Source organism: Chrysemys picta, chromosome 15 (genome assembly GCF_011386835.1).
Source record: "Chrysemys picta bellii isolate R12L10 chromosome 15, ASM1138683v2, whole genome shotgun sequence".
Taxonomy (NCBI): Eukaryota; Metazoa; Chordata; order Testudines; family Emydidae; genus Chrysemys; species Chrysemys picta.
Window position 1 is genome coordinate 31,360,429 of NC_088805.1, and position 21,883 is coordinate 31,382,311.

A 21,883-nucleotide genomic window follows, 5' to 3' on the forward strand; every position below is an offset into this window, starting at 1 on the left:
AGCCGTGGCAGGGACCCAGAAATCTGATGGACAGCGGAAAGTGCCCCTTTGGGGGAAGGGCAAACCTAGACACCAAGAGCTGAATTCAGCACAAGTGTAAGTGGGTGCAACTCAGCAAAAGCCAGTGGAGGCACACCTCTTTAAGCAGGGTGGAATCTGAACTTTGCAAACCCTTCAAACAAACGCACAAAAGCTCTGTTCCCCAAAAGCTTTGCAATATTTTGGATAAAGTCCCATCTACCCTCTGCTACCTCTTTGCCTCAGCTGTTGGCCCTGGAGAACATAAGAGCAAGAAATATAGGCTCTCTGTCCTTCCCAGAGCTAGGAGCGGAACTGCACCGTAACAACTTCCTCTAGACTCCTCTCTTTGAATCTATTTATACTCCCTTCCTGCAAGTGGTCTGTATAGAGCTGTGTTATGATAGCTGAATCTATCAGGGATCTTGTCAGATACCTCTGTTCTCAGGGGTTCCTGGTTCCGCTCTCAAACCGGCACAGAGGCCTTAGCCCTTGTCCTCTCTGTTTCTGTCAGAGTCAGTGCATAGTCCATTGGATTTGGATTATTTTGCAGGGCTCCTAATCTCTTATCCAATTGCCAGCGCTTCTGATGGTGTGTGAGATGGGATTTTCCTTCCTCCGTCTATCTGCTGGGAATGTGGAATCACCTTTTTAGAGGCATTTCTTTATTTAAAAGCAGAACTATTATTATTCTGGAAACTGCCCCCCCGTAGCATTGGCACCTGTTTGTATTGGTGTTGTAGCAGCGTCCTGTGGCTGCCAGGAGGTCCCGGTGCCATGTGACCGTGCCAGCGTGAACAGCCCTCTGGAAATCCTGCAGGGCAGTTCTCGGGGCCAAAGCCCACTGCACAAAGCTGGTGCTCGCTGATTGTCTGGCTTTGCGTGCTTTGGTAATGTGTATGTATCTCACCCCTGGGCAGGGAGGGGTGGGGATTTCCCCATCTCTACGCCGGCCCACTAGGTGTGCTGTGCAGAGCAGGATGTTCTGGTGCTCTCCTGTTTCGGATTCCTTGGTACAGACACAAAGGCAGCGCAGCTCTTTGGGGGAAGCAGGGTTTTCCCGTCTGACTATGGCTGTGCACAGCGGTGCCGCGGGGAGTCTGTGACTGCCTTCTCCCTGCTGCCCCGTCCCTGTTCCACGCAGCATGCGTCCCTTGAAGAGAGAGCCACTAAAAGGCATTGTAACCCCCCCTTAAGAAACTGCGTTCTCAGCCTACTCATGCGGCTCTTCTCCTTCATGGCTGCTTCTCTCTCTCTGCCGCAGGACTCCCGGAGTGGTGTCTATGGCAACACACGCCGGTGAGAGCAGGCTACCTGCTCCGCAGTGCCTAGTGCAGAGAAGCCAGCACCATATAGCAGCAACCTCTAGCCGTGGGGTCTGATCAGTATTTAGGTTGCTCAGCCCACGTCTCAGGCTCCTTTGGCCTCGGCTGCAAGCTCTGCATTTCTCTCTCTCACAGTTAAACAGATTATCATCAAAACATCGTAGGCCATTCACCTGTTCCACCCTTACCTTCTGACTAACGAAACCCTGGGAATGCAGTGGGATTGTGCCTGACCACAAATGCGTCACAGAAACAGGCCTCTAAACATTCTGTGGCTTGCAGTCAGTGGGAGCTTTGTTCAGCAGTGCCCGTTCCGGACTGGGCCGGAACTGAATTTATTGCTGGTGCTGAAAGTTGTTGGCCTATTTCCGAGTCATTGGGAGAGGCCTGCCAGCGCACTGCAGGGCCCATTCCCTCAGATGAGGGGAGGAGCCCTGCGCCACAAAATCAATTAATTACAGAGGACAAAGGATGAGAGAATAGGTAGGGTGTGAGTCATAGGGCAGAACCAGGGTTCCAGAGGAGGCCACCAAACAGGGAACCAACCCACTTGATCCCTGTAGAGATGGGTGGAGACTTCCTAGAGGGAAGCAGCTAACTCAACCAAAACTAGGGAGGGGGAAGTGCTACAGAAGAACAAGGTTCAATTAATTTGGTGGGACAAAGAAAGAATGCAAAACCAGAAAGGAAATGCAAGGACATTAAACAAAGGGCTCCAGACAGTGACGCAGGCTGAGTGGAGAACCAGATCGACAGCCCTGTAGACTGAATAGCAGATGTGGTTGGAAATTTTCTGTTGGAATAATTTTCCAGTGGAAAAGCAGTTTTCACAGAATCTAAATTTTCCTTTGGGGAAAATCAAAGCAAATATTTTGTTTCAGATTGGCTTGACCCAAATTAGAATGTATGTTTTGTTGTTGTTGTTGAACTGACCTGAAACATTTTGTTTTGAATCAGTTCAACCAAACATTACATTACATTTCCCTAGCAGTGCATTTCCTCATGGGAGTTGTAGTTTGTATCCCTCATCTTCTATAGGCCAGGCTCCCTGGAGGACTACACTGACTCCTCTCTGACCGCTGTATGGTATATAATGGTAATCACATGATTAGGGATGCATCATGGGAGATATGAAATGGCCTCGGAGCCTGGCCCATAGGGCAGAATAGGGCAGCGTGCCACAATGGGAAAATGCAGTTTAACGTTCAGCTGACTCGAAATGAAGCGTCTAAGTCATTTCAACAAACCAAAACATTTTGATATCAGGAATGATGAAACATTTTATTGGGTATGCCTGGACAAAATGTTTTTACACTTCCATATGAAAAGTCTTTTTGGAATATTTTGTTCTGCAAAAAATTTTGAAATGGCAACTTGTCAAATAAACACCTGTCAGGGATGGTCAAGATCAGTGGTCTCCAACCTTTTTACGCCCAAGATCACTTTTTGAATTTAAGGGCAACCTAGGATCTACCCCGCCCCATCCCCAAAGTCCCGCCCCACTTGCTCTCCCTCACCCTCACTCACATTCACTGGGCTGGGGTAGGGGGTTGGGGTTCAGGAGAGGGTGCGGGCTCTGGGCTGGGGCCGAGAAGTTTGCAGTGTGTAGGAGGGGGCTCTGGGCTGAGCCTGGGGCAGGGGGTTGGGGTGCAGGAGGGGTTGAAGGGTGCAAGTGCTGGGAGGGAGTTTGGTTGCAGGAGGGGACTCTGGGCTGGGGCAGAGTGTTGGGGTGCAGGAGGGGGTACAGGGTGCTGGCTCTGGGAGGGGGGTCAGGGCTGGGGCAGAGTGTTGGGATGCAGGAGGGGGTACAGGGTGCTGGCTCTGGGAGGGGGGCCAGGGCTGGGGTAGGGGGTGGGGATTGTGGCTCGGGGAGGGGGCTCAGGGCTTGGGGTTGGGGTGTGACCTTCCACCAGGCAGCACTTACCTCCGGCGGCTCCTGATCGGTGGTGCAGTGTGGCTGCCACTAAGGCAGGCTCCCTACCTATCCCAGCCCCATGCCGCTCCCGGAAGGGGCCAACGCGCCCCTGTGACCCTTGGGGAAGGGCAGGGGGCACGTGGCTCTGCACGCTGCCCCTTTCTGCAAGCACCGCCCCCGCAGCTCCCATTGGCCACAGCTCCCCATTCCCAGCCAATGGGAGCTGCAGGGGCGGTGCACGCAGGCAGGAGCAACACGCAGTGGGAGACCCCTGCCTCCCGGGCCGTGGGGCCATGCTGGCCGCTTCCGGGAGTGGCGTGGATCTGGGGCAGGCAGGGAGCCTGTGTTAGCGGCAGCCCGCCTGGGCTGCCGGAGATTGTGATCAACCGGTTGGTGACCACTGGTCTAGATAATACTGAGTCCTGCCCAGGTACAGGAGACTGGACTAGACGACCTCTCAAGATCCCTTCCAGTCCTATGATTCTATTGTCCAGTGCTAGGAAAGCGGCACATCAGCTTCATCCGTGTTTCAAAACTGTTTGCTGTCACGCTTCCCCTGACCTGACAGCCAGCCTGCCCCACAGTCCCTGCCCCAGGCCCAGCATTCCCTGCAGGGGGGCGGTTTATCATCCGGAGTGAGGGGAGCCGTGAAAGGCACTGCCAGACTGGAATGACATTCAGTGTCCTAGGCTGCTGCTCAGACGGTCCGAACTCTTCGGGTTCTTGCAGAGAGGAAGGTGGTTCTGGTAGCTGGGTCCTAAAGAAACTACTTGGGTTTTAAGGACAAAAATCATTGAAACCTTGTTTCTCGGGGAATTAGTCTCTTGAACTGAACTGGCCTGGTCCGTGGCTCAATTCTTGGCTCTCCCCATTGGAGAATGTCTGATGTAGGGCCCATAGGGAGCTCTTCAACACACCATAACCTAGAGAAACTGTGCCTCTAACTCGGGATGCAGAAATGTCTTAAAATCACCACCCCCTTCGCCCCATGCTACTCATCTTGAGCTGTGTTGTTCAGCAGGAGCAGCTGAGAATCGGGGTGGGGGTGGGGGTTGTCTGGCTTGCTGGGCGCATTCAGAATGAGATCTGCTAACTCCCCTGGGCAGCCAACCCAGCTGAGATTGTGAGCTGCAGAGTCTCTTCCAGTTGGTCCATCCTCCGGAGGGTTGTTTACTGAGTTCCAATCACGTGCACCTTTGCACTGGAGGGGTCTGGATGTCACCAAGGAAATAACTTGCTTTGCAGAGCCGTTGCCACTATTGATGATGTGCAGGATGGAAAAAACCCAGCTTGGCTGTCAGATCCCAGGGTGAATTTGTGGGACTGTCAGGGGGGTGGGTGGGAACAGCCTTTTGCTTTTAACCTGAGCACAACTTGTGTGGGAATCCTTGAGACAGCCAGTACGCAGAGTCTGATGTGGTTTATAAACCAGCTGAGCGTCATCCCGGTTAGCGTGGGGTGCCCGGAGGATAATGATAGGAAAAGTGAATGATGAGCTTTTGCTTTTGGAGACGTTGCTTTGTGGGAAGCTGCGTGTGCAGTGCTAGGCGTCGGGTGCCAAGCCAGGGGAGGCTTAGGCCAGTGGTTGTCTTAGCAACTTAGCTCTCCATTTTTTGCACTGGGATCCATTGAGAAGGTACCGCATTCTTCTGAACACTGGCACGATTGCAAACCAACGAGAGCACTCGCTCCAGGGAAACGGGGCCAGAGGTTCAGAAGTGCTGAGCAGAACACCCTCGGCTCCAATGTTAGTGGACTCTGAGGTGGCTCGGCACCCATGGAATCAAACCCAGAGTGTCTGGGAAGACCAGGTTCTATCTGAAGACCAGCTCCAGTGCAGCCTAATCTTGCCAGGAAAGCAAAGCTCGTCCAGGGAGCTGCCAGGCCCTCAGCCATGTAGCCACTTCTAATGTCTCCTTCATGGGAGAAAGGCCATGCGGAATTTGACGCCACTGGGTCAGGATTGAGGTCTTTAGCCAAAGCTGTTGGGACAAGGATGTGTGGCTAGAACAGCATCAGGGCAGGGGATGCAGGAGGTCATTACCAAGGTGCATTTGCGGAGCTGCGTGCAGGGAGCCCAGGAAAGGAGTAACAGGCGGTGCTGCGGGTCAGGGCTGAGGTCCCTTGGGACAGATTTTGGGGGGATGCTAGGAATAGAATAATAGAGGATGCGGGAGGTCAAGTTGAAATGCAGAGCCCAGGGCTAGAAAAGTAGGGAGTTGTGGGGGCAGAGTGTATCTTACATAAGCTGCTTATTGTCATGTTCTCTAGGGCATCATCATGGTCCTGCTAAGTACATACAATGCTCAGATTCCTGCACTGTGGCTGTCACCACTGAATGGAGATTTTCCTACAGATTTTGCTATCTGTAGAAACAAAAAAAAGAGGCAACAGCCTAGCCTCTATCTCTAGCTTCTGAAAGCAACTGGGGTCTGTTTGTTCCCCTTCTCCCACTCTCCAGGATGCAAGGCAGGTGGGTCGTTCCAGTCCATTGTTAGCAGAGAGGGGCTCTGAAAGAGCAGAACTTCCACTCGCTGCTTTTCAGGACAGTGCGAGGCGTCACGGCCAGGAACTATTTATAACCTTCTGCGCCACAGAGCTGAGGCATCCAGGCAAGGAGACGGGCTCGTTGGCTACCTTAATGATGCCGCCGGGTTTGCCAGTGGCTTCAGGGTATTCACAGCATATCATCCGTCTGTTGTTGCCATTTCAATTTCAATTCTGTGCGGTTCCCTGAGTGCTGTGGTAGGAGGCGGCTTTATAAAGAACGCCGTCTTCATAATCAGCAAAATGCCTTTCATGTGGCGCTGCCCTTTTTCCTCTGCAGGGCTCTCAGACTTGGCCCTCGTGATCGGAGCCCTCCCATTCCTTCTCTTCCTTAAACCCCCATTAATGAAGCTCTGGGTGACAGAAAAGGGCAGCTGATCCCAGCAGCCCAGTTTTACCAGTTATGGAGCTGCAAGGTTTGGGGAAGATAAATCTATGTTGACACCTGTCAAGTCCCACGCTCCCTTCAAAAGCTAAAATGAGTCCTGGTTCCTAATGGCTGACTTGTGTGTAAATCGTTCTTGTGGTCAGATTCCATGTTTAGTAGGAAGACATTAAAATTGCTCAGCTGTTCAGAGTAAATATAAATATCCCAGGCCAGATTCCCACCTGGTGTAACTCCCTTGTAACATTTCACCAGGAATAAAAACTAGCCCAATATTTGAGCATTTATGGGCAAAACATGAATAGTGTGTGTGTGTGTGTGTGTGTGTGTGTGTGTGTGTGTGTGTGTGTTTTGCTGCAGATTATATTCTGGGGGTGGATGGAGATTGTAGTTTATAATATACTTTTGCATGTATTTATCGCGAAACTTCATTTGGAGTGTGCGTGTGCGCATGCGTGTGAGAGAGAGAGATGTAAGGAGAGTTATTTTCAGCTGTTTAGATGAATACAGCAACACCAGTCCCAAGCATTCAAAAATCATGAGTCAGCCCAAAACATCACAACACTTATCAAAAATGTTTTGTTTTGTTAGTTCTGGTTTTTGAATCTTTCGAGTGCACTCGGGTCACATTTTCAAGCTTTCCTTCATACCCATAAGGGTAAAACCTTTTCCCCCCCAATGAAAGCAGAGATTCTCTCACCATTTTGTGATTCCAGGAGCTGGGGCTTCATGAAAAACAGCAAATACCGCAGGATTTGCAATGAAATTATGAGCATCGGCAGCAGTGATATTAAGAGTGGGAAGGTGTTTTGTTCTTTAAAATCCTTGTCTTCAGTGAAGCCTGTTCCCTGTCAAGGAGAAAAGGAGCCCGTTTCAGTGACAAGGACACTGCTCACCCATAGCGATGGCTCCTGTTTGACCATGTTCCCAACCTGCTGGACTTGCAGAGCTGGTGATGCCAGAGAGAGTTTCTCTTGTGAGGGATGTGGGGACTGGTCAGCGGGGCCACTGGAACAGCCATGAGGGGAAGGGTCCTAAGCAACCCCAAAACTTTGCATCCCTCTTGTGCAAGCTGAGGGTGGGCCACTCCAGAAGGGTTCAGCACAGGCCAGAGGTGTAAGCGCTGTGCGCCGGAAACGATTTGCAGTGCGCGGATACAGAGCATGTTATTGGTCCCTGGGATGGGGCAGGGCAAGGGGCAGAACCACAGTTACTCCTGCCTGGCCCTTGGCGAATGATTAACTGCCTCTTGGCCAGAGGAGGCGGAGCTAGGCCTTATAAATAGACCGAGGGAGCTCAGTTGGGGAGGCCGTGGTGAGACAGGTCTCTCTGGCAGAGAGAAGCCCTGGGTTGTGGTTTAACAGGCAGGATACAACCGGGGAAGCACACTACAGGGGCAGGGTAGGCTCCTGGAGGGAAGCCCTGAGGTAGGGCCAACCAGGGAGTTGTGGTGAAGCATGAGTGGGGCAGAAACCGTATTTGTTTGAAGCCGTGTTTGGCCTGGATTGTGCTACCCCGGAAGGGGTTTGGACTTCTCTGTGACTTGGCCGGGGAGCTGGGCCACAAAACAGCCAGGGAAGGAATCGGGAGGAGACACAGGCTGACAGAGGCTGTTGCGCGTCCGAGGGAGAACATGGGACGGGGCACCTGAGACGGTCCCTTGCAATGCTGCGTCCAGGCACGAGAGGGCTCCCTAGAGAGGAGGATTGAACGTGTGCCTACAGTCCCACAGGACCCAGGTACATTGCGGGCATGTCTGTGAGCTCCCTCTATTGGCATGTTACCTATTAACAAACTATTTACACATACACAGACCTCCCCGCCCCACCCTGACAGATCTCTTCTATATAAAAGCACCCTGTACTATGAGGAGGTGGAAATCACTCCCGGCTGCCTTCCCGGTGGCACGCGTGCCAGGTTTGTCTGTAATTCTCCTTGGTGAGAGAGCGTCCACTGCTCTGTTCCTGCCAAGCGGACGCACCATTTCCCCACGTCTGATCGGTGCCTGTTCCCATGAGCCCTTGACATCAGGTGTCAAGCTCGGCCCCGCTAAGGAGCTGACTGGCGGCGTGACTGATTGGCCGACGAGTGACTTGCCAAAGCTGGAAGCACTAGAGAGCCGATGTAGCTAATTTGCTCTCTGCAGCACTTCGCGTGCCCCGCTGGTCGTGGTGAGCGGTGGAGCGCAGCCGGGCTGGCATCTAAATGGAAGCTACTCTGCTTCAGAGAGCAAGGAGAGAATAAGTGGAAGAAGTGCTGGCGAATGCTGGGAGCCCTCGATGGCGTGTGAGGAGCACCGGGGGCCGGATGCTGGGGGACCCGTGCAGAGAGCACTGGGTGACTGCACGCTGCCGGTCTCGAGGAGTCGAATTTCTGTCTCCATTGGTGGGGTAACGAAGGGAGCGGAGCCAGATCCCCTCTTTGCGAGGGGCAGTCTCATCCCGCAGAGACGCATGCGTCCACAAGTGCTAACTTATCCTCTTGGTTTCAGCTGGGATGGGGGTTTGCCCTGAGTTTCCAAGGGGCTGTTACGATGATCGGAGACGCCCCCCCCCCTGCAGTTCCAGTCATTGTCTTCGGAGCACGTGTGACTCAAATGCTAGTCTGGTCGCTTTCAAGCTGTGCGTCCCAGCGGGGGCTTCCAACGGTGCCTGTAGCTGGAGTTCCATATAAAGGTGTCCGGATGCCTGTGTGTGATACAGGCAGTCAGTGGAGTGTAGGCTTCTGGCACGTACAATTATGAAACATTGGCCAGAAGTTTGCAAGACCAATAACACCGTAGTGCACTGGAAGTGACTTCCGGAGGACCCAGCTCTGAACAGTGCAAAGGGGCCAGGAGCTCCGCTCCCATCGGCTGCTTTGAAACTCCCAGCCCCAGCAGCCTGATCCGTTTGGTCTGCGCTTACTTAGCACTGCCAAGGAGATTTGTCCAGGGTTCCAGCCTGTCGCATGAAGTCACTGGTAGCAGTTACCTGCATCTCTGTGGGTCACTGGCAGGTCACTCAGTACCTGCATAGAGCTGCAGGGTGCTCTGAGCCAGGTGCAAGCAGCTTCCTCTTCGACCAGGTGCGTGGATTTGCCTGATCATGTTTAGTGAAGTGCCTCGGAGACATCGTCCCAGTTCTGGGATCTCCTTCCTGCCTCTGGGCCCTGTGCCATGTGTCCTGAAGCATGTCGTATGGCGCACTCTGATCTCCCTTTGCCAGGCCCTTGCCCCCTCCCTCACAGCTGTGTCACCTGCCGGGAGTGAGCCAATAGAGACACACCGAACTGAACCATAACAGGCACTTGCTTAATCTGAATAGCCGCAGGATCTTCATACAGCCTGTAACAGGGCTGGGGCAGACGTGGGGCCAGCCAACCTCAGTTCCTAAGGAGGCCCACCTGCGTTTGGACTGCCCGACTCCCCTAGAAAGGGCAGCAGGAAGCGGCGGGGGTTGGTGGGGGATGGACAGCTCTCGGGGAGGAGGGGAGAAGTGTATAGCCGGGCTGGAAGACGTTTGTATTAATTTGTGAACTTCACGTGAATAAAATCAGACCCGCAGGAGGGCTGTAGTCACTGGACTCATGAAAGCTGGTGTGGAGTTTATGTAAAAAGACCCTTGAAGGGGGGAACTGAGGCAAGGGTCCACTTGCAGGCCTACCTGAGGCCACAAGGAGGTGTGGGCTTTTTGCAGAGGTTTTTTTCTCTTCCCTGTTGTGTGAAGTGCCAGCTGGGCACAGGAAAATGAAACGGGACTAAAACAATGAAGACAGGTGGTGGATACGGCACTGCAGGGCCAGTTGTGGGTAACTGTCCTGCATGTAGTGAGCCGCCGGGCATCTGCAGATGAATGCCAGGGAAACTGGCAGGGTTTTACAGCCTCCTAGATCGTCTAGATCCCAAAGCCAATAACACAAGCCGGTCTTATTTTGAAGCAGTTACCCTGCAGTCAAACTGCAGCTTGTCCTTAGGGTCTGTCCACACTGCCATAAAACACCCGGAGCAGCTGGCTTGGGCTGCAGGACTATCCAGTTGCAGTGTAGACATTCCTGCTCGATCTGGAGCCTGGGCTCTGGGACTCGTGAGGGGGAGGGTCCCAGAGCCCGGGCTCCAGCCCCAGCCCAAATGGCTACAGTGCAGTTTTCTAGCCCCACAGCCCGAGCCCCGTGAGCCTGAGGCGGCTGGTGCAGGCCAGCTGAGGGTGTTTGAGTGCGGTGTACCCTTGGAGTCAGCCAGGGGGATCCCTCCCAGCTCAGTCTGTGCTGTCTGCACTTGAGGAGAATTCATACGGTGCGTTACTGAAATATCTGAAATCCAGCTAGCTGCTCTGAGTGGATCTCTCGAGTGAACGGGCCTAGGCAGGTCTCCTGTCTGGTGCTTTTATCTGTTCAGTCAGATCAGGACTGAGAGTACATCACACACCCGCACAGCTGAAAACTCCCTGCTTACGCCGTGTGGTGAGCTCAGATGCAGTGCTAAGCAAGGCTGAAATAACGTGACGCCTCCTTTCACGGCCTTGGGAGCCATCTGGGAGCTGACGATGACAAGGTGAAACGCCTTGCGTGTCTCCGTAGACTTGCTCAGCCATTCAAAAAAACCCACCACTTTTACAAACACAGGAAGCACACAGTGCGTCTGCTTAGCTGGTGCAGAATATCCCTAGTGTGGCTCTGTCGTGTGTCCTTCTGGAGAGAAGGAACGGTGTGTGTCTGCCAGAAAGCTTGTCCCATCCGCACCCCGGTCACTAGCTTGTAGAATGGTGGGGTTGTGTAATTTCCAGCAGTCTGATCAGCCTACTGAGTAAGTTTTTTGTTTGACATCAGCCATCTATCCTGATTTCCCCCATCCCCAGAGGCTCAAACAGGTAAATTGCCAGTGAAATCAGTGTCCAGGTGCATTGTTCTCTGAGGAGTCGCTGTGGATTAATTTGCCCCTTTGCCAGGGGTCAGCGTGAGGGCTGTGAACCACTTTATGGGGTGCCCTCCATCACTTGGGATGCTGCAGGAACCGGCAGATTCTCCTTAGCGCTCTCTGGGGGCTTTGTTTGGTGTGTAACATCCCCTTCCAGCAAAACCGGACATGCACGTATTACGTGGAATCGGCCTGGAGAAGTTAGGGCGGTGCACCAGCTGCTGCAATACAAGTCACTAGTTGCCTTGGTAAAGTGAGTCACTAAAGCTGGGGAGAAGGCCACTTCATTCCAATTGAATTAATAACCCAATCTGGCCTTACTGGGGGTCCATGTATTTAGAGTCTCTCCTACCTGTAAACTATAGGAACCAACTTAGCTCAGAGAACTGTGATTTGTATTTAGAAAACCGCCCAATTTGCTGTATTACCGTGGAAATCCTTCAGTTTCCGTGTGCCTCTTGCTCATATTGTAACACACCTATAAATGCCAAGGACTTAATGAATTGTCCGTGAGAGCTGGCCACATGGGTAACTGGAGAGCTGGAAGCAATCTCTCCCCCCCCCCCCCCGTTGAACATACAGAAACGCTCTGCCTGCTTGCAGGGAACCCAGCCTGCTACTAGCAATGCAGCACTGAACGGGCTTGTGTATCGTCCAGTGGGTTGGCTGCACTTTTCATCTGTTGACCCTGTCACGGTGCCTGAAGTAACTGCACCGTTGACCACTTTGTGACCTCCTAGGGGCACCCCACTCTAGCCGCCACCTTTCTCAGGGTGGGCCCCTGATCCATCCTGGCAGACCAGGGCTTTAAGCTTCAATTTCCTCCTGCCACTCCCTGATCACCTTAGCAAGCCTGAGCTTAGTTCAGCACCTGGCTCTGTTCTCTCTCCGGGGCGATGCCAGGGTGCGCCGGTGACCCGCCAGCCTTCGGAAAGCGAGGTGTTTGTTTAGAACAAAAGCCTACCTTGGAAACCTTACACAGCTTGTATGAATGCCCGTCTTACCTGGGGTGATCCATCTTCCTCATGAACACATTGGCAGGTTCCAGAGTCCTTCACACCCTCTGGTCAGTGTCATGTCAGTTCCTGGATCCAGCCAGAGAGAGCTCCCGGCTGCCACTTGCTACGCTTCTCAGTTCTTTGTCTGCTCCCCACTGGACCCCTGTCAAAACCAGCCAGTGCCCCCAAGGGCTGGTACTTCTGCAGCCTTGTTACTGCCCCCTCCCCATGATTCACTTTCTAGTAGCTGGTTCATGCGTCAGTTGACTTCCCCTCATTGCTGCATTGCGAGTCTTGTTTCAAGAAAAATTAACCCCCTCCCTCTCAAGGGGTAACAATACAAGGTGAGAGGGGAAACCAAGTCACCCCTATTTTTCATAAAAATATATCAGAAATTTCCCAGTTCTCCACAGCTGTTGGCCTATAATTAAGGCTACGTTTTAGTCATGGTTTTTTTAGTAAAAGTCATAGACATGTGCTGGCCGCCACTTCCCGCCACCCCTATTGGCTTGGAGCGGCGAACTGCGGCCAGTGGGAGCCGCGATCGGCCGAACCTGCAGACACGGCAGGTAAACAAACCGGCCCGGCCCGCCAGGGGCTTTCCCTGAACAAGCGGCGGACCGGCTTTGAGAACCACTGGTCTAATCCATCTCCCGGCACTGAGGCAGGAAGTCTGCACGTTCTCACTTCAGCACAAGTCCCATACGTTCTCTTTAAATGGGTGTGTTTGCAGGCATAGCCACCAGATTGTCCCTGCTGCTGTGCCAGACGTGCATGTCTTTGGATCTTTCCTTTGTTTAGGCAGCACAGAATGTGAGAGTCGGATTCATTTTCAGGGAAGGTTTCCGCCTGTAGGGCGAGACCACGGATGCTGCAGGAAACATCCGAGGCAACGAGTGACGGGCCAGTTAGTTTCCTGGGGAGGCAGTTTGGGGGGCTTTCCATGGGCTGGGTAACCTTCTGGCTTTGTTGCAGCTGCCGTGGAAGCCTGCGTCCTGCACAGCCTAAAGCGGAGAGCAGCCGGGTTCTTGCGCAGTAACAAGATCGCAGCCCTGTTCATGAAGGTGGGCAAGAGCTTCCCTCCGGCAGAAGATCTTTCTAGAAAGGTCCAAGATCTGGAACAGCTCATCGAGAACACGTAAGGCTTTTGCCATTGCCTCAGCGCCTTGGGTGCTGCCTGGCTGCACCTGTGCTGGGTGGAGACTTGGGCCACGATATTCAAACCTGGGGGCCCAAAGTTAGCCACCAACATCTCTGCTTTGGCATCTTCACAAGAGCCCGGTTTTCAGAGGTGCTGAGGCCAGTGGGGGTTGGAGGTGCAGGGCACCTCTGACAGTCAGGTCACTGAGTCAGATGCCTAACGGGAGGTCCCCGCGTTTGAGAATCCTGGCCCTGGTGGAGGAGCTGGGGACCAGGCTGGAGGTACAGTGCCCGGGCTGTAAAGAGGCCATCTGCTTTCTGGAGCCTCAGTGGCGACAAAAACCAGAAACATTCCCCAGAAGCTGGTCAAGAAGGATTTACAAAGATTGTGTTCAAAGCACTTAGGCCCAAATCCTAGAGCCTCTCAATGAGACGTAGGCCCCAAAGTGTCAGAGTCGCCTTCAAAAATGGAGCTTGGAGACCTGTGGCGTGTGGGTGCTCGACTGGACTTGCTTACGTGCAGGCTTGGCACAGTTTGATTTGTATTTATTTTATTATTTCAGTGGATAATAGCAATGTTATTTTAAAGCATTTTTCTATTCTTATCGATTTACATTTTCCTGGTTGTGGGAAGTTGGTGGGGGGAATAGACAATAATCATTTAATGACCATATACATTAAGATTCGTAAAGTTAAAGCTTTATAACCATTGAAACACAAATGTCAACATCACATTGCAAAGTTAATAGCCACAGTCAGAAGACAGAGTACTTGGCTAGATGGACCATTGGTCTGACCTGGGATGGCCGTACTTATGTTCTTAAATCAAACTCTAAGAAGTTCTCAAACAGCATTTTTCTTTCTTTGCCTCTCCGTAAATGTTGCTGATTACTGATGGAAATAGTTTTTCATTGGTTTGTGTGTACGGTGAAATTGATGTTTGCCGACACGGACCGATACAAATCGAAACCTTCCAAGCCTGTTCAGTGCTTTGCTGAATCAGGGCCTAAGTCAGCAGCTGTTCTTGGGGTGCCCTTGTATTGTCTCAGTTCCATTTCTTTATAACTGGTCATTTAATTTAACAAGGTCACGTCTAAAAACTCTGACCCAGGCTCCCTGGAAAGGAGGAGCGAGAAGAGCACAAGGACCAGCTGCAGAGATCTGTCACCAAGTGATGGTCCCTAGCACAGGTGGACTTTCCCATGGGCTTTCCCCACCAGGCAGCCAACACCAGGCAGCCAACCTGCCAGGTGTTAGCTGCCCATGGGGGCGGGGCAGGGCAGGTGGGCCAGCCCTGCACTAGTGGTGGAGCAGGGAGCCCATTGCCCATGGCTCAGCACGCTGCTCTGGTTTGGAAGGGAAGTCTGCAATGCTGTATTCTGCCTTGTGTCTCTGAAGACGAAACCAGGTACAAGGCGTCCAGGAGAACGTGCGCAAAGTGCAGAAGCTGCCGAACCTGTCTCCCCAGGCCATCAAGCACCTCTGGATCCGCACAGCCCTCTTCGAAAAGGTCCTGGATAAAATCGTGCATTACCTGGTAGAAAACAGCAGGTGAGTGCTGGTGTGGGCCAGCTGTTTCCTTTTAGCTGCTCCCCAGCCGTGCCCGCTGTAAAGCCAACGTCCCTGGGCTGAGCTGGGCTGGGCGGGGCTGGCAGTATTGCTGGCTTCACTTTCCTGTGCCTCGCTGATCAGAAGGCACCATAGGACCAGCACAAAGCAATATTTTTTTTCTCTCTTTCAGCTCAGCCATGGCCCAGGATCTGCAATTCAGACCCTGTTCTTAATGGGGTAGTCAAGGGTTGTGACTCAGTGACCTCCCCCACACACTTGCTGAAATAGAGGGGTTTAGTACTAGGCCAGCAGGATTCATTTAGTCTTTAAGTCCTGCTGTCAGCGAGAGAACGCCAGGGGCCAGGCTCTGCCTGGGCATCGCCCACCCTAGAGACCCTGAGCATTGGGGCTCCTAATGTTTTAGTTTGGGGCAGGCAGGGGCAGGTACGGATTGTGTCAGATGGAGATGGAGGCTGGAGGAGGGTTGCCTAACTCTGGAGGGGGAGAACGACCTGCTGTCCTTTCTCATCAGCAATAGCGGATGCAGAAAGATGCAGGCAGAGCACAGAGGAGCAGAAAGAATAGGGCAATTTATGGCTAAAACAGCCCTGTCTGTCTTTAGAACATATGCCAGCAACATGTTTTTTTTTCTTTGCTTCTAGTAAATACTATGAGAAAGAAGCTCTCCTGATGGATCCCGTAGATGGACCAATTCTTGCTTCCTTATTGGGTAACTTTATCTTTTAACCTAGTCTCAGAGCTGACTTTGCAGGCAGACACCCCCCTTCTCCCCCTCTTGCATACTCGCAATACCATCTTTTCATGAGAACTCGACAGACTTTTAATGGGTCTTGCCGCAGCTGGGGTGGGCAGATGGAATTACGTGAGTACATTTAAAAAGAACTCTTACCGTACTCGAAATAATTGCCGACTGGCCACCAATGGCATATGCTGGATAGCTGCTGCCATTGGTTCTCTTAGCTATTGAAGTGTTGACCATTAATATATCTTCCATGTGCCCAAGTACCATTTTCAAATGAAGACTTGGAAGGAATGCTGTAACCTAAGCACGGCTTCCCACGCTCAGAGCTGTGGATTTATTCTTGGGGTTACACACATTATACAAGATAGTATCCTGTACAGCTGGTTAGTCACCTTATAACCCAGCCTGAGCAACGGCCAGAACACCGCTGCACGGCCCCTGGAGCAGGCCAGGAATTGAGCTGTGTCTCTTGGTGTCACATTCGGGTTCCTGGGATGCACCGTCTCTGTTCCCAAAATGTCGGAGTTGAGGCATTCACTGTGAGGATCCAAGAGGGAGAATGTTGCCCGATGATTCTGCCCTTTGCTTGGTCTTTAAATCTCCCCCCTGTGCAGTGGGGCCTTGCGCGCTGGAGTACACCAAGATGAAGACAGCGGATCACTTCTGGACTGACCCCTCCGCCGACGAACTCGTTCAGAGGCATCGCATTCACAGCTCACACTGTCGCCAGGACTCTCCCACTAAGCGCCCTGCTCTCTGTGTGAGTGTTGGCGGACAGCTGGGGTGGATTGTGTCTCACTTGGCTCCCGTTGTGGTGAGGGGGGTGAGACGGGTATTGAAGCTTCTCTAGTTGGCTTGCGAAGTGCACTGAGCTCTGCAAATGAGAGAGGCTGGAGAAGTGTAAATTAATCATTGCAACAACAGGCTCCTTCCAGCAGGATCCAAAACGCAGCCTATGGAGGCTACTGGCTGCTTGGAGCAAGATGGAGCACTGCGTTCGGAGATCTCTCGGGGGGGCAACTCCACATTAAAAATGAAGGCAGCTGCAGTCTGCTGCATTTCATGCAAATGAATTGCAGCCCTGGGCATACCATGGGTTCAGGGCTGACCTTGGCTAGTGTCAGACTGGTGACCTAGAGGGCGAAAAAGACAAAGAAAAGAGAGTGACCCTTCTTGCTGTGGTGGGCCTGAAGCCCTTCTGCATGCTGGGCTCTCCTGGGGCTGGAGGCGGTGAAATCCGCTCACAGAGCTGTCCTGTGCCGGTCCCTTCTAGATTCAGAAAAGGCATTCGAGTGGCAGCATGGACGACCGGCCGTCACTGTCTGCCAGAGACTATGTGGAGTCTTTGCATCAGAATTCCAGAGCCACGCTACTCTACGGCAAAAACAACGTCCTGGTGCAGCCGGTAAGTAGCCTGTGTGCGAGGAAAGGTTGAAGCAGGTGAAACGTGGGACACGGCTGCTTTAACGCCAAGTTGCTCTCCTGGTTGTACTGGCTAGTGGGTGTCACCCCCGTCTTTGCTAGCTGGAACGTCAGACCTGCTGAAGAGAGAGAGAGAGAGAGAGAGAGAGAGAGAGAGAGAGAGAGAGTGTGTGTGTGTGTGTGTGTGTGTGTGTGTGTGTGTGTGTGTGTGTGTGTGTGTGTGTGTGTTGCCACATGGAGGCAGGCATCCCACAAGGGGCATAACCCTTGTACTGCTACAGCTAGTGGATAAAGGAATCCAAGACCTTTCTGTGACTGCAAATCTGTACTTAAAAACACTGCTCTGTTCTTTTTATCCAGCCCGGCCCCAGGCTGGGAGAAAGGGTGACAGACAAGTGCATAATTCGGGAACTGAAATAGCTGAGCTCCATTTCTCAAAGCTAAGGAGATGGGGATCCTCCTGCTAGAAGCGGGGGGACTTCTGCTTTCCTTTGACTAGGAACTGGTCCCCTTTTTCTTCGCCCAGAGGCACGCAGGCCCGACGAGCTGTCTCCATTCCTTCCCCAGCACTGCAGTCGGTGTGTGTCCTTGCACAGCAGATTGGCTACGTGTGGGGGACACGGGGGGTGCTGCAGTGGAGCAATCCAGTGGCTGCAGCTAGAGCCCGGAGTTCACACTGCACAGCTGACAGCCTATAGCGAAAGTGGGGGGTTGGGCTAGAAGAGGCATGGCAAGCCCAGGGTGAGAGGTGACTGTGGGGGGCCCGCTTGGATAAGTTGGGCCCTTTCCTGGTGCAAGCCCTACAACTTTGCAGAGCTGGGTAGCGTGTCTCTGCCATCCTTCCTCACCCTGCGTTCCTGTGGGGGAGCTCCGCTTTTGCAGTGGGCCCCACAGCTCGGAGCCGGATGCAGGCAGAGAGGGCTGTGTTGAGAACGGCTCCCAAGGGAAGGAGAAGATAAACCCTGAGCTGCGTGACTAGAGATCAGGCTTTTGCCAGGCTAGCTTGAGGAACGTTCACTGCTAACTTCTGAAGGCCTGTCACGGAGCATTAATGGTGAGAGCCAGGAGAGGAGAGAGGTCACGGTCTGCCCGTCCTTCTGTCCTGAGCCCAGCAAACAGAGCCAAGCGTCGGGTCCATCTGTTAATGAGACTGACGCTCCTCCAGTGGCGCCACCAGAGCATGGTAATGAAGGGAGTGCCCCTTTCTAGGGGGTACGGTGCTTGTGAGTCTGTGACCCAGCTCTGCGGGGACGGTCTCGGAGGTGGAAGCCGCAGTTCCGATTTTTTCGCCTTATGTTCTGCAGCGCTGACCCTGTGGAGTTTGGGCCCTGCCCTTCCACGCCATCCTAACCCCTTAGAGGATCAAGGCCGTGGCTTCCGGGAGCAGGGATTTTAGTGCGCATGCTTGGGTCTGGACTGCTAAGCCCTAGATCTGGGGGAGGGAACTAGGGCAGGATGTGGGGCTCACTTCTTTAGCACAAAAGTCCCCTCCAGCTCGGCAGTCTGCCTTTCTGGCCGTTTTTGGCTGTAAGGGGAGTGAGATAAAACTGCTTCACTGGAGCTGTGACAGTTTTCCCCAACTGAGGCTCTGCCCCCAGCCCTCCGACCAGCCCAGGTTTGCGGTGATGTTTCATGCGAGCAGATCAGTACTGCATGAACAGTTTTACATCCCCCTTCCTGGTGCTTGGATCAGGAAGTGCGCACGGTCCTGGGTGCTGGGCAGAGCTGTGCCAGGGTGCGTGGTCGGTGAAGCAGTACTTTCAGCAGACTGGAGCCACGCTGATCCCAAGAGCCAGGCCCTTGCAGTGTCGCCCGTGCTGTTTTTGCGGGCCAGTAATGTAATTTGTCTCTGTTCTCTTTGTAAAGAGAGACGACATGGAGGCGATCCCGGGGTACTTGTCCCTTCATCAGACTGCAGACATCATGACGTTGAAATGGACCCCCAACCAGCTAATGAACGGTTCTGTGGGAGATCTGGACTACGAGAAAAGGTGATTCGCTCTATATGCACAAGCCTGTTGGCCAGAGAACAAGAGGGAAATGAACCATTCAAGGCAAAAATGTTATGTTAGGTGCTTCTAAAAGGCCTGATGGAACAACTGTTGCGGTCAGTGGGGATCCTTCCACAGAGCTCCGTGGGCTTTGGAGCAGGTCCCAGATGTTTAGCTGACGTCTGAATTCACTCTTGCTTTCTGAGAGGTATAATGTAAACAGGGAAAAGCCCTCATCTGAATCTCCTGGGGAATCCAGTTCAGTGCTTTGGGTGAGTGCCAGTTTTTACCCAGCCTATTCAGGAAATGCTCACCTGAGCAGAACAGAGCAATTATGCAGGAGTTGAAAACAATAACAGAGAGAGCAATTGGCCTTCGGGGGCAGAGAGCAGGAAGGGGCTGTGGGAACAGAGAGGAGACGTTGCTAAGGAATCCGTCTCCTGAGGGCCGCGTTCAGCCGGTCGAATCGGAGAGACTGTTTATGCTGAAGGGTGTGGAACAATTTGCTTTCTTGCCCTCTGAGTGATTTCCCAGGGAGAGACGTGGTGTGCTCTTCACAGTATCTTTTGGGGGGCTGTTAATGCTGCTGATGGCGTGGTGTGCTCTTCACAGTATCTTTTGGGGGGCTGTTAATGCTGCTGATGGATCTAGGGAGTCACAGAGCAGATAAACAGGGAAGTCCATGTGCAAGGAGAAAAGATGCAAGCAGCTTCCAGAATAACAACGCTGGGCAATGGGTCATGTACACAGGAGAGGCTGAGGTGTGTTGAGGCCAAGGGGATGACATGGCTCTGAGGCTGGTAGCTCTTCCTTCTCTCTCTTAGACCTTATCCTGCTGCCCACCCCGTTGTATCTGAGCACCACCATAGCAAACCAATAGCAAAGTCCCTAGTGGACTCCAGGAAGTCTCTGGCACATTTCCGTTCATGGGCTCCGAGCTCCCCTCAGGGTAGCATTCCCCGATGAAGTGGATATTGGAATCTGCCATGTGTGTTGGGGACGTTTTTCTTGACTGCAACACTCCCTTTTACAAACTAACGTTAACAAACTGGGCCAGGCCTTTGCAGGCCTCGGGCCGCTCAGAAAAGTTCCTTCCAGCAGCTCGCTATTGACATAAGCATAACAGCTTGTATTGAACAATAACCATTAAGAGAATTCCCAAGTGCTTTCCAGCAGTAGATCAGTTCTCCTGAAACATAACAGAGAATCATCTAAATAAATAGTATAGGAAACCCAGGGGCAGAAATAACTGAGCATTGTCCCCTGGGCTGAGATAAACATAATTGTTCATGTAACTCATTTTCATTTTTGTCTGTTTTCTATACTTGTCTCTCTTTTTTGCCTTTCTTTCTGGCATCTCCACTCTCACCCCCGTGTACTCTTGGGGGGGGTCTCTCTATGCTGCTGGCGGGGATGACTGGCACCCTGCTGTAATCCTCTTTTCATCTCTGTATTGCTTTGTTGAGTTCTTGACTTGGTCCTCAGGCTAATTTCTAAAATTTCCCAGTGTCCAGGCAAGAGAGAGAGAGAGAGAGGTCAAACCACGAAGTAAGTATGCCTCTTTCTGGGGTGGTTTTGCAGTTGCACACATACACCCACACCCCTCGTCTTTCTCTGGGCCTTTCACAGGGTGGCTGTAATGCCTGCACTTTTTTTTTGTTTTTTAAGCACAGCTTTTCTAAATGACAGCTATTGCTGCTGAAAACCTGGACCTTATCTTAAAGAACTGGATAGAGATTTCATCCTGTACCAGGTCCTCCCTGGAAATGAAACTGCCTTCTCTGAGGCATTGTCTTTGAGAGAAGAAAATGAAACATTTCTTTGATGGACCCATTACAGGGTTGTTTTTTTTATTCCATGTCCATTTCCTCTTGTGATCTCTGTGCCAGGCCCTGCCCTGTCAATCAGCTGTCCCCCGACCCTGATCCCCTCGGATCAGGCTGAGGACTGTGGCCTGCAGGACTCGACTTGACATTCGTTCTGTGTTTTCCTTAAAAGCAACAGTGAAGGAAATTTAAAATGAAAAATTGTTCAGCCACTTTCCAGAAGTGTCATTGTGGAAGCACAGGAAGCACCGAGGCCCCTGGGGTGAGCCCAGGAGCTCAGCAGCCCGGTGAAAGTTTCCCTCCACAGACGGCCAGCAGGGGCCCGGACACTTCTCAGATCCTATTAGACTTAATTGGGATGTAAGCGCGCTGGCTTCGTTCTTCTCCTCCCTCTTCCCTCCCTCCCCCCCGCCCCCCCCCCCCGTGGAGGCGAAGCTTCCCCAGCAGAGGGGACAGGAGGTTTCAGGGGTCAGAGGAGGAAGGTTCTGCTCTGGCTTGGGTGGGAGTTGGATTTTGGCTTCCTCTGCTTAAGAGCCAAATTCAAACCGGCCAGCTGGCAGAAAGCAGTGTTCAGGCTTTGTCAAGCTGTGTCCTCCATGACGTGTCTGGTGTGATTGGGGGGTTCTGCCGCTAAGAACAACGAGAGCGTAAATATGAGAAACCATTTCCCTTCCTCCCCGTTCTCAGCCCCTTTGGCCTGTTGATGAAAAGGGGCAGCCGACGGTTTGATGACCTCGCGGTTCGCTCTTGAAAATATTCAAGAGGCCAAATACCCAAGCCCAGCCACATGTATTGTCTGAAGACAAAGGAGCACAGTACAGGAAAGAGTTAATACAGCACCATTCCTTCCCAGGAGGCAAATTCACCCGGGGTGTTCCGTCTGCCTTACGCAGAAGGGGTGCTGCCCTCTGGGTAGCGTGGCTGTCTGCACTGGTCACAGCACTTGAGGTTGAACTGGCCAGCTTGTGCCAGCTTTGTCCTGGATGCCTCTGTGTACTTTCCCACCTGATATTCAATTCCAAACGTCAGGGGGCCTGGAGCCACACCCGAACGCAAAGGATTCATGCAGCTTCCATGATACCACGCTGGACCTTTGTTTCATAGCGCG

General features: G+C 52.6%; 1 protein-coding gene across 8 annotated transcripts in view; it reads left to right on the plus strand.

Annotated features, from left to right (window-relative positions):
• The window catches only part of SGSM1 (small G protein signaling modulator 1), a 76,168-nt gene that overhangs the window by 29,810 nt on the left and 24,475 nt on the right, over positions 1-21,883 (plus strand). For 4 of the 8 annotated variants that reach the window (XM_042852377.2, XM_042852383.2, XM_042852378.2 and 1 more), the window contains 7 exons: positions 13,058-13,220; positions 14,621-14,773; positions 15,436-15,503; positions 16,151-16,296; positions 16,810-16,941; positions 18,825-18,949; positions 20,435-20,497. In XM_042852377.2, the coding sequence (XP_042708311.2) occupies positions 13,058-13,220; positions 14,621-14,773; positions 15,436-15,503; positions 16,151-16,296; positions 16,810-16,941; positions 18,825-18,949; positions 20,435-20,497 (850 nt within the window). The remainder of the gene's footprint in view (positions 1-13,057; positions 13,221-14,620; positions 14,774-15,435; positions 15,504-16,150; positions 16,297-16,809; positions 16,942-18,824; positions 18,950-20,434; positions 20,498-21,883) is intronic. The other 4 variants (XM_042852379.2, XM_008163659.4, XM_042852380.2 and 1 more) reach the window with 1 other exon arrangement.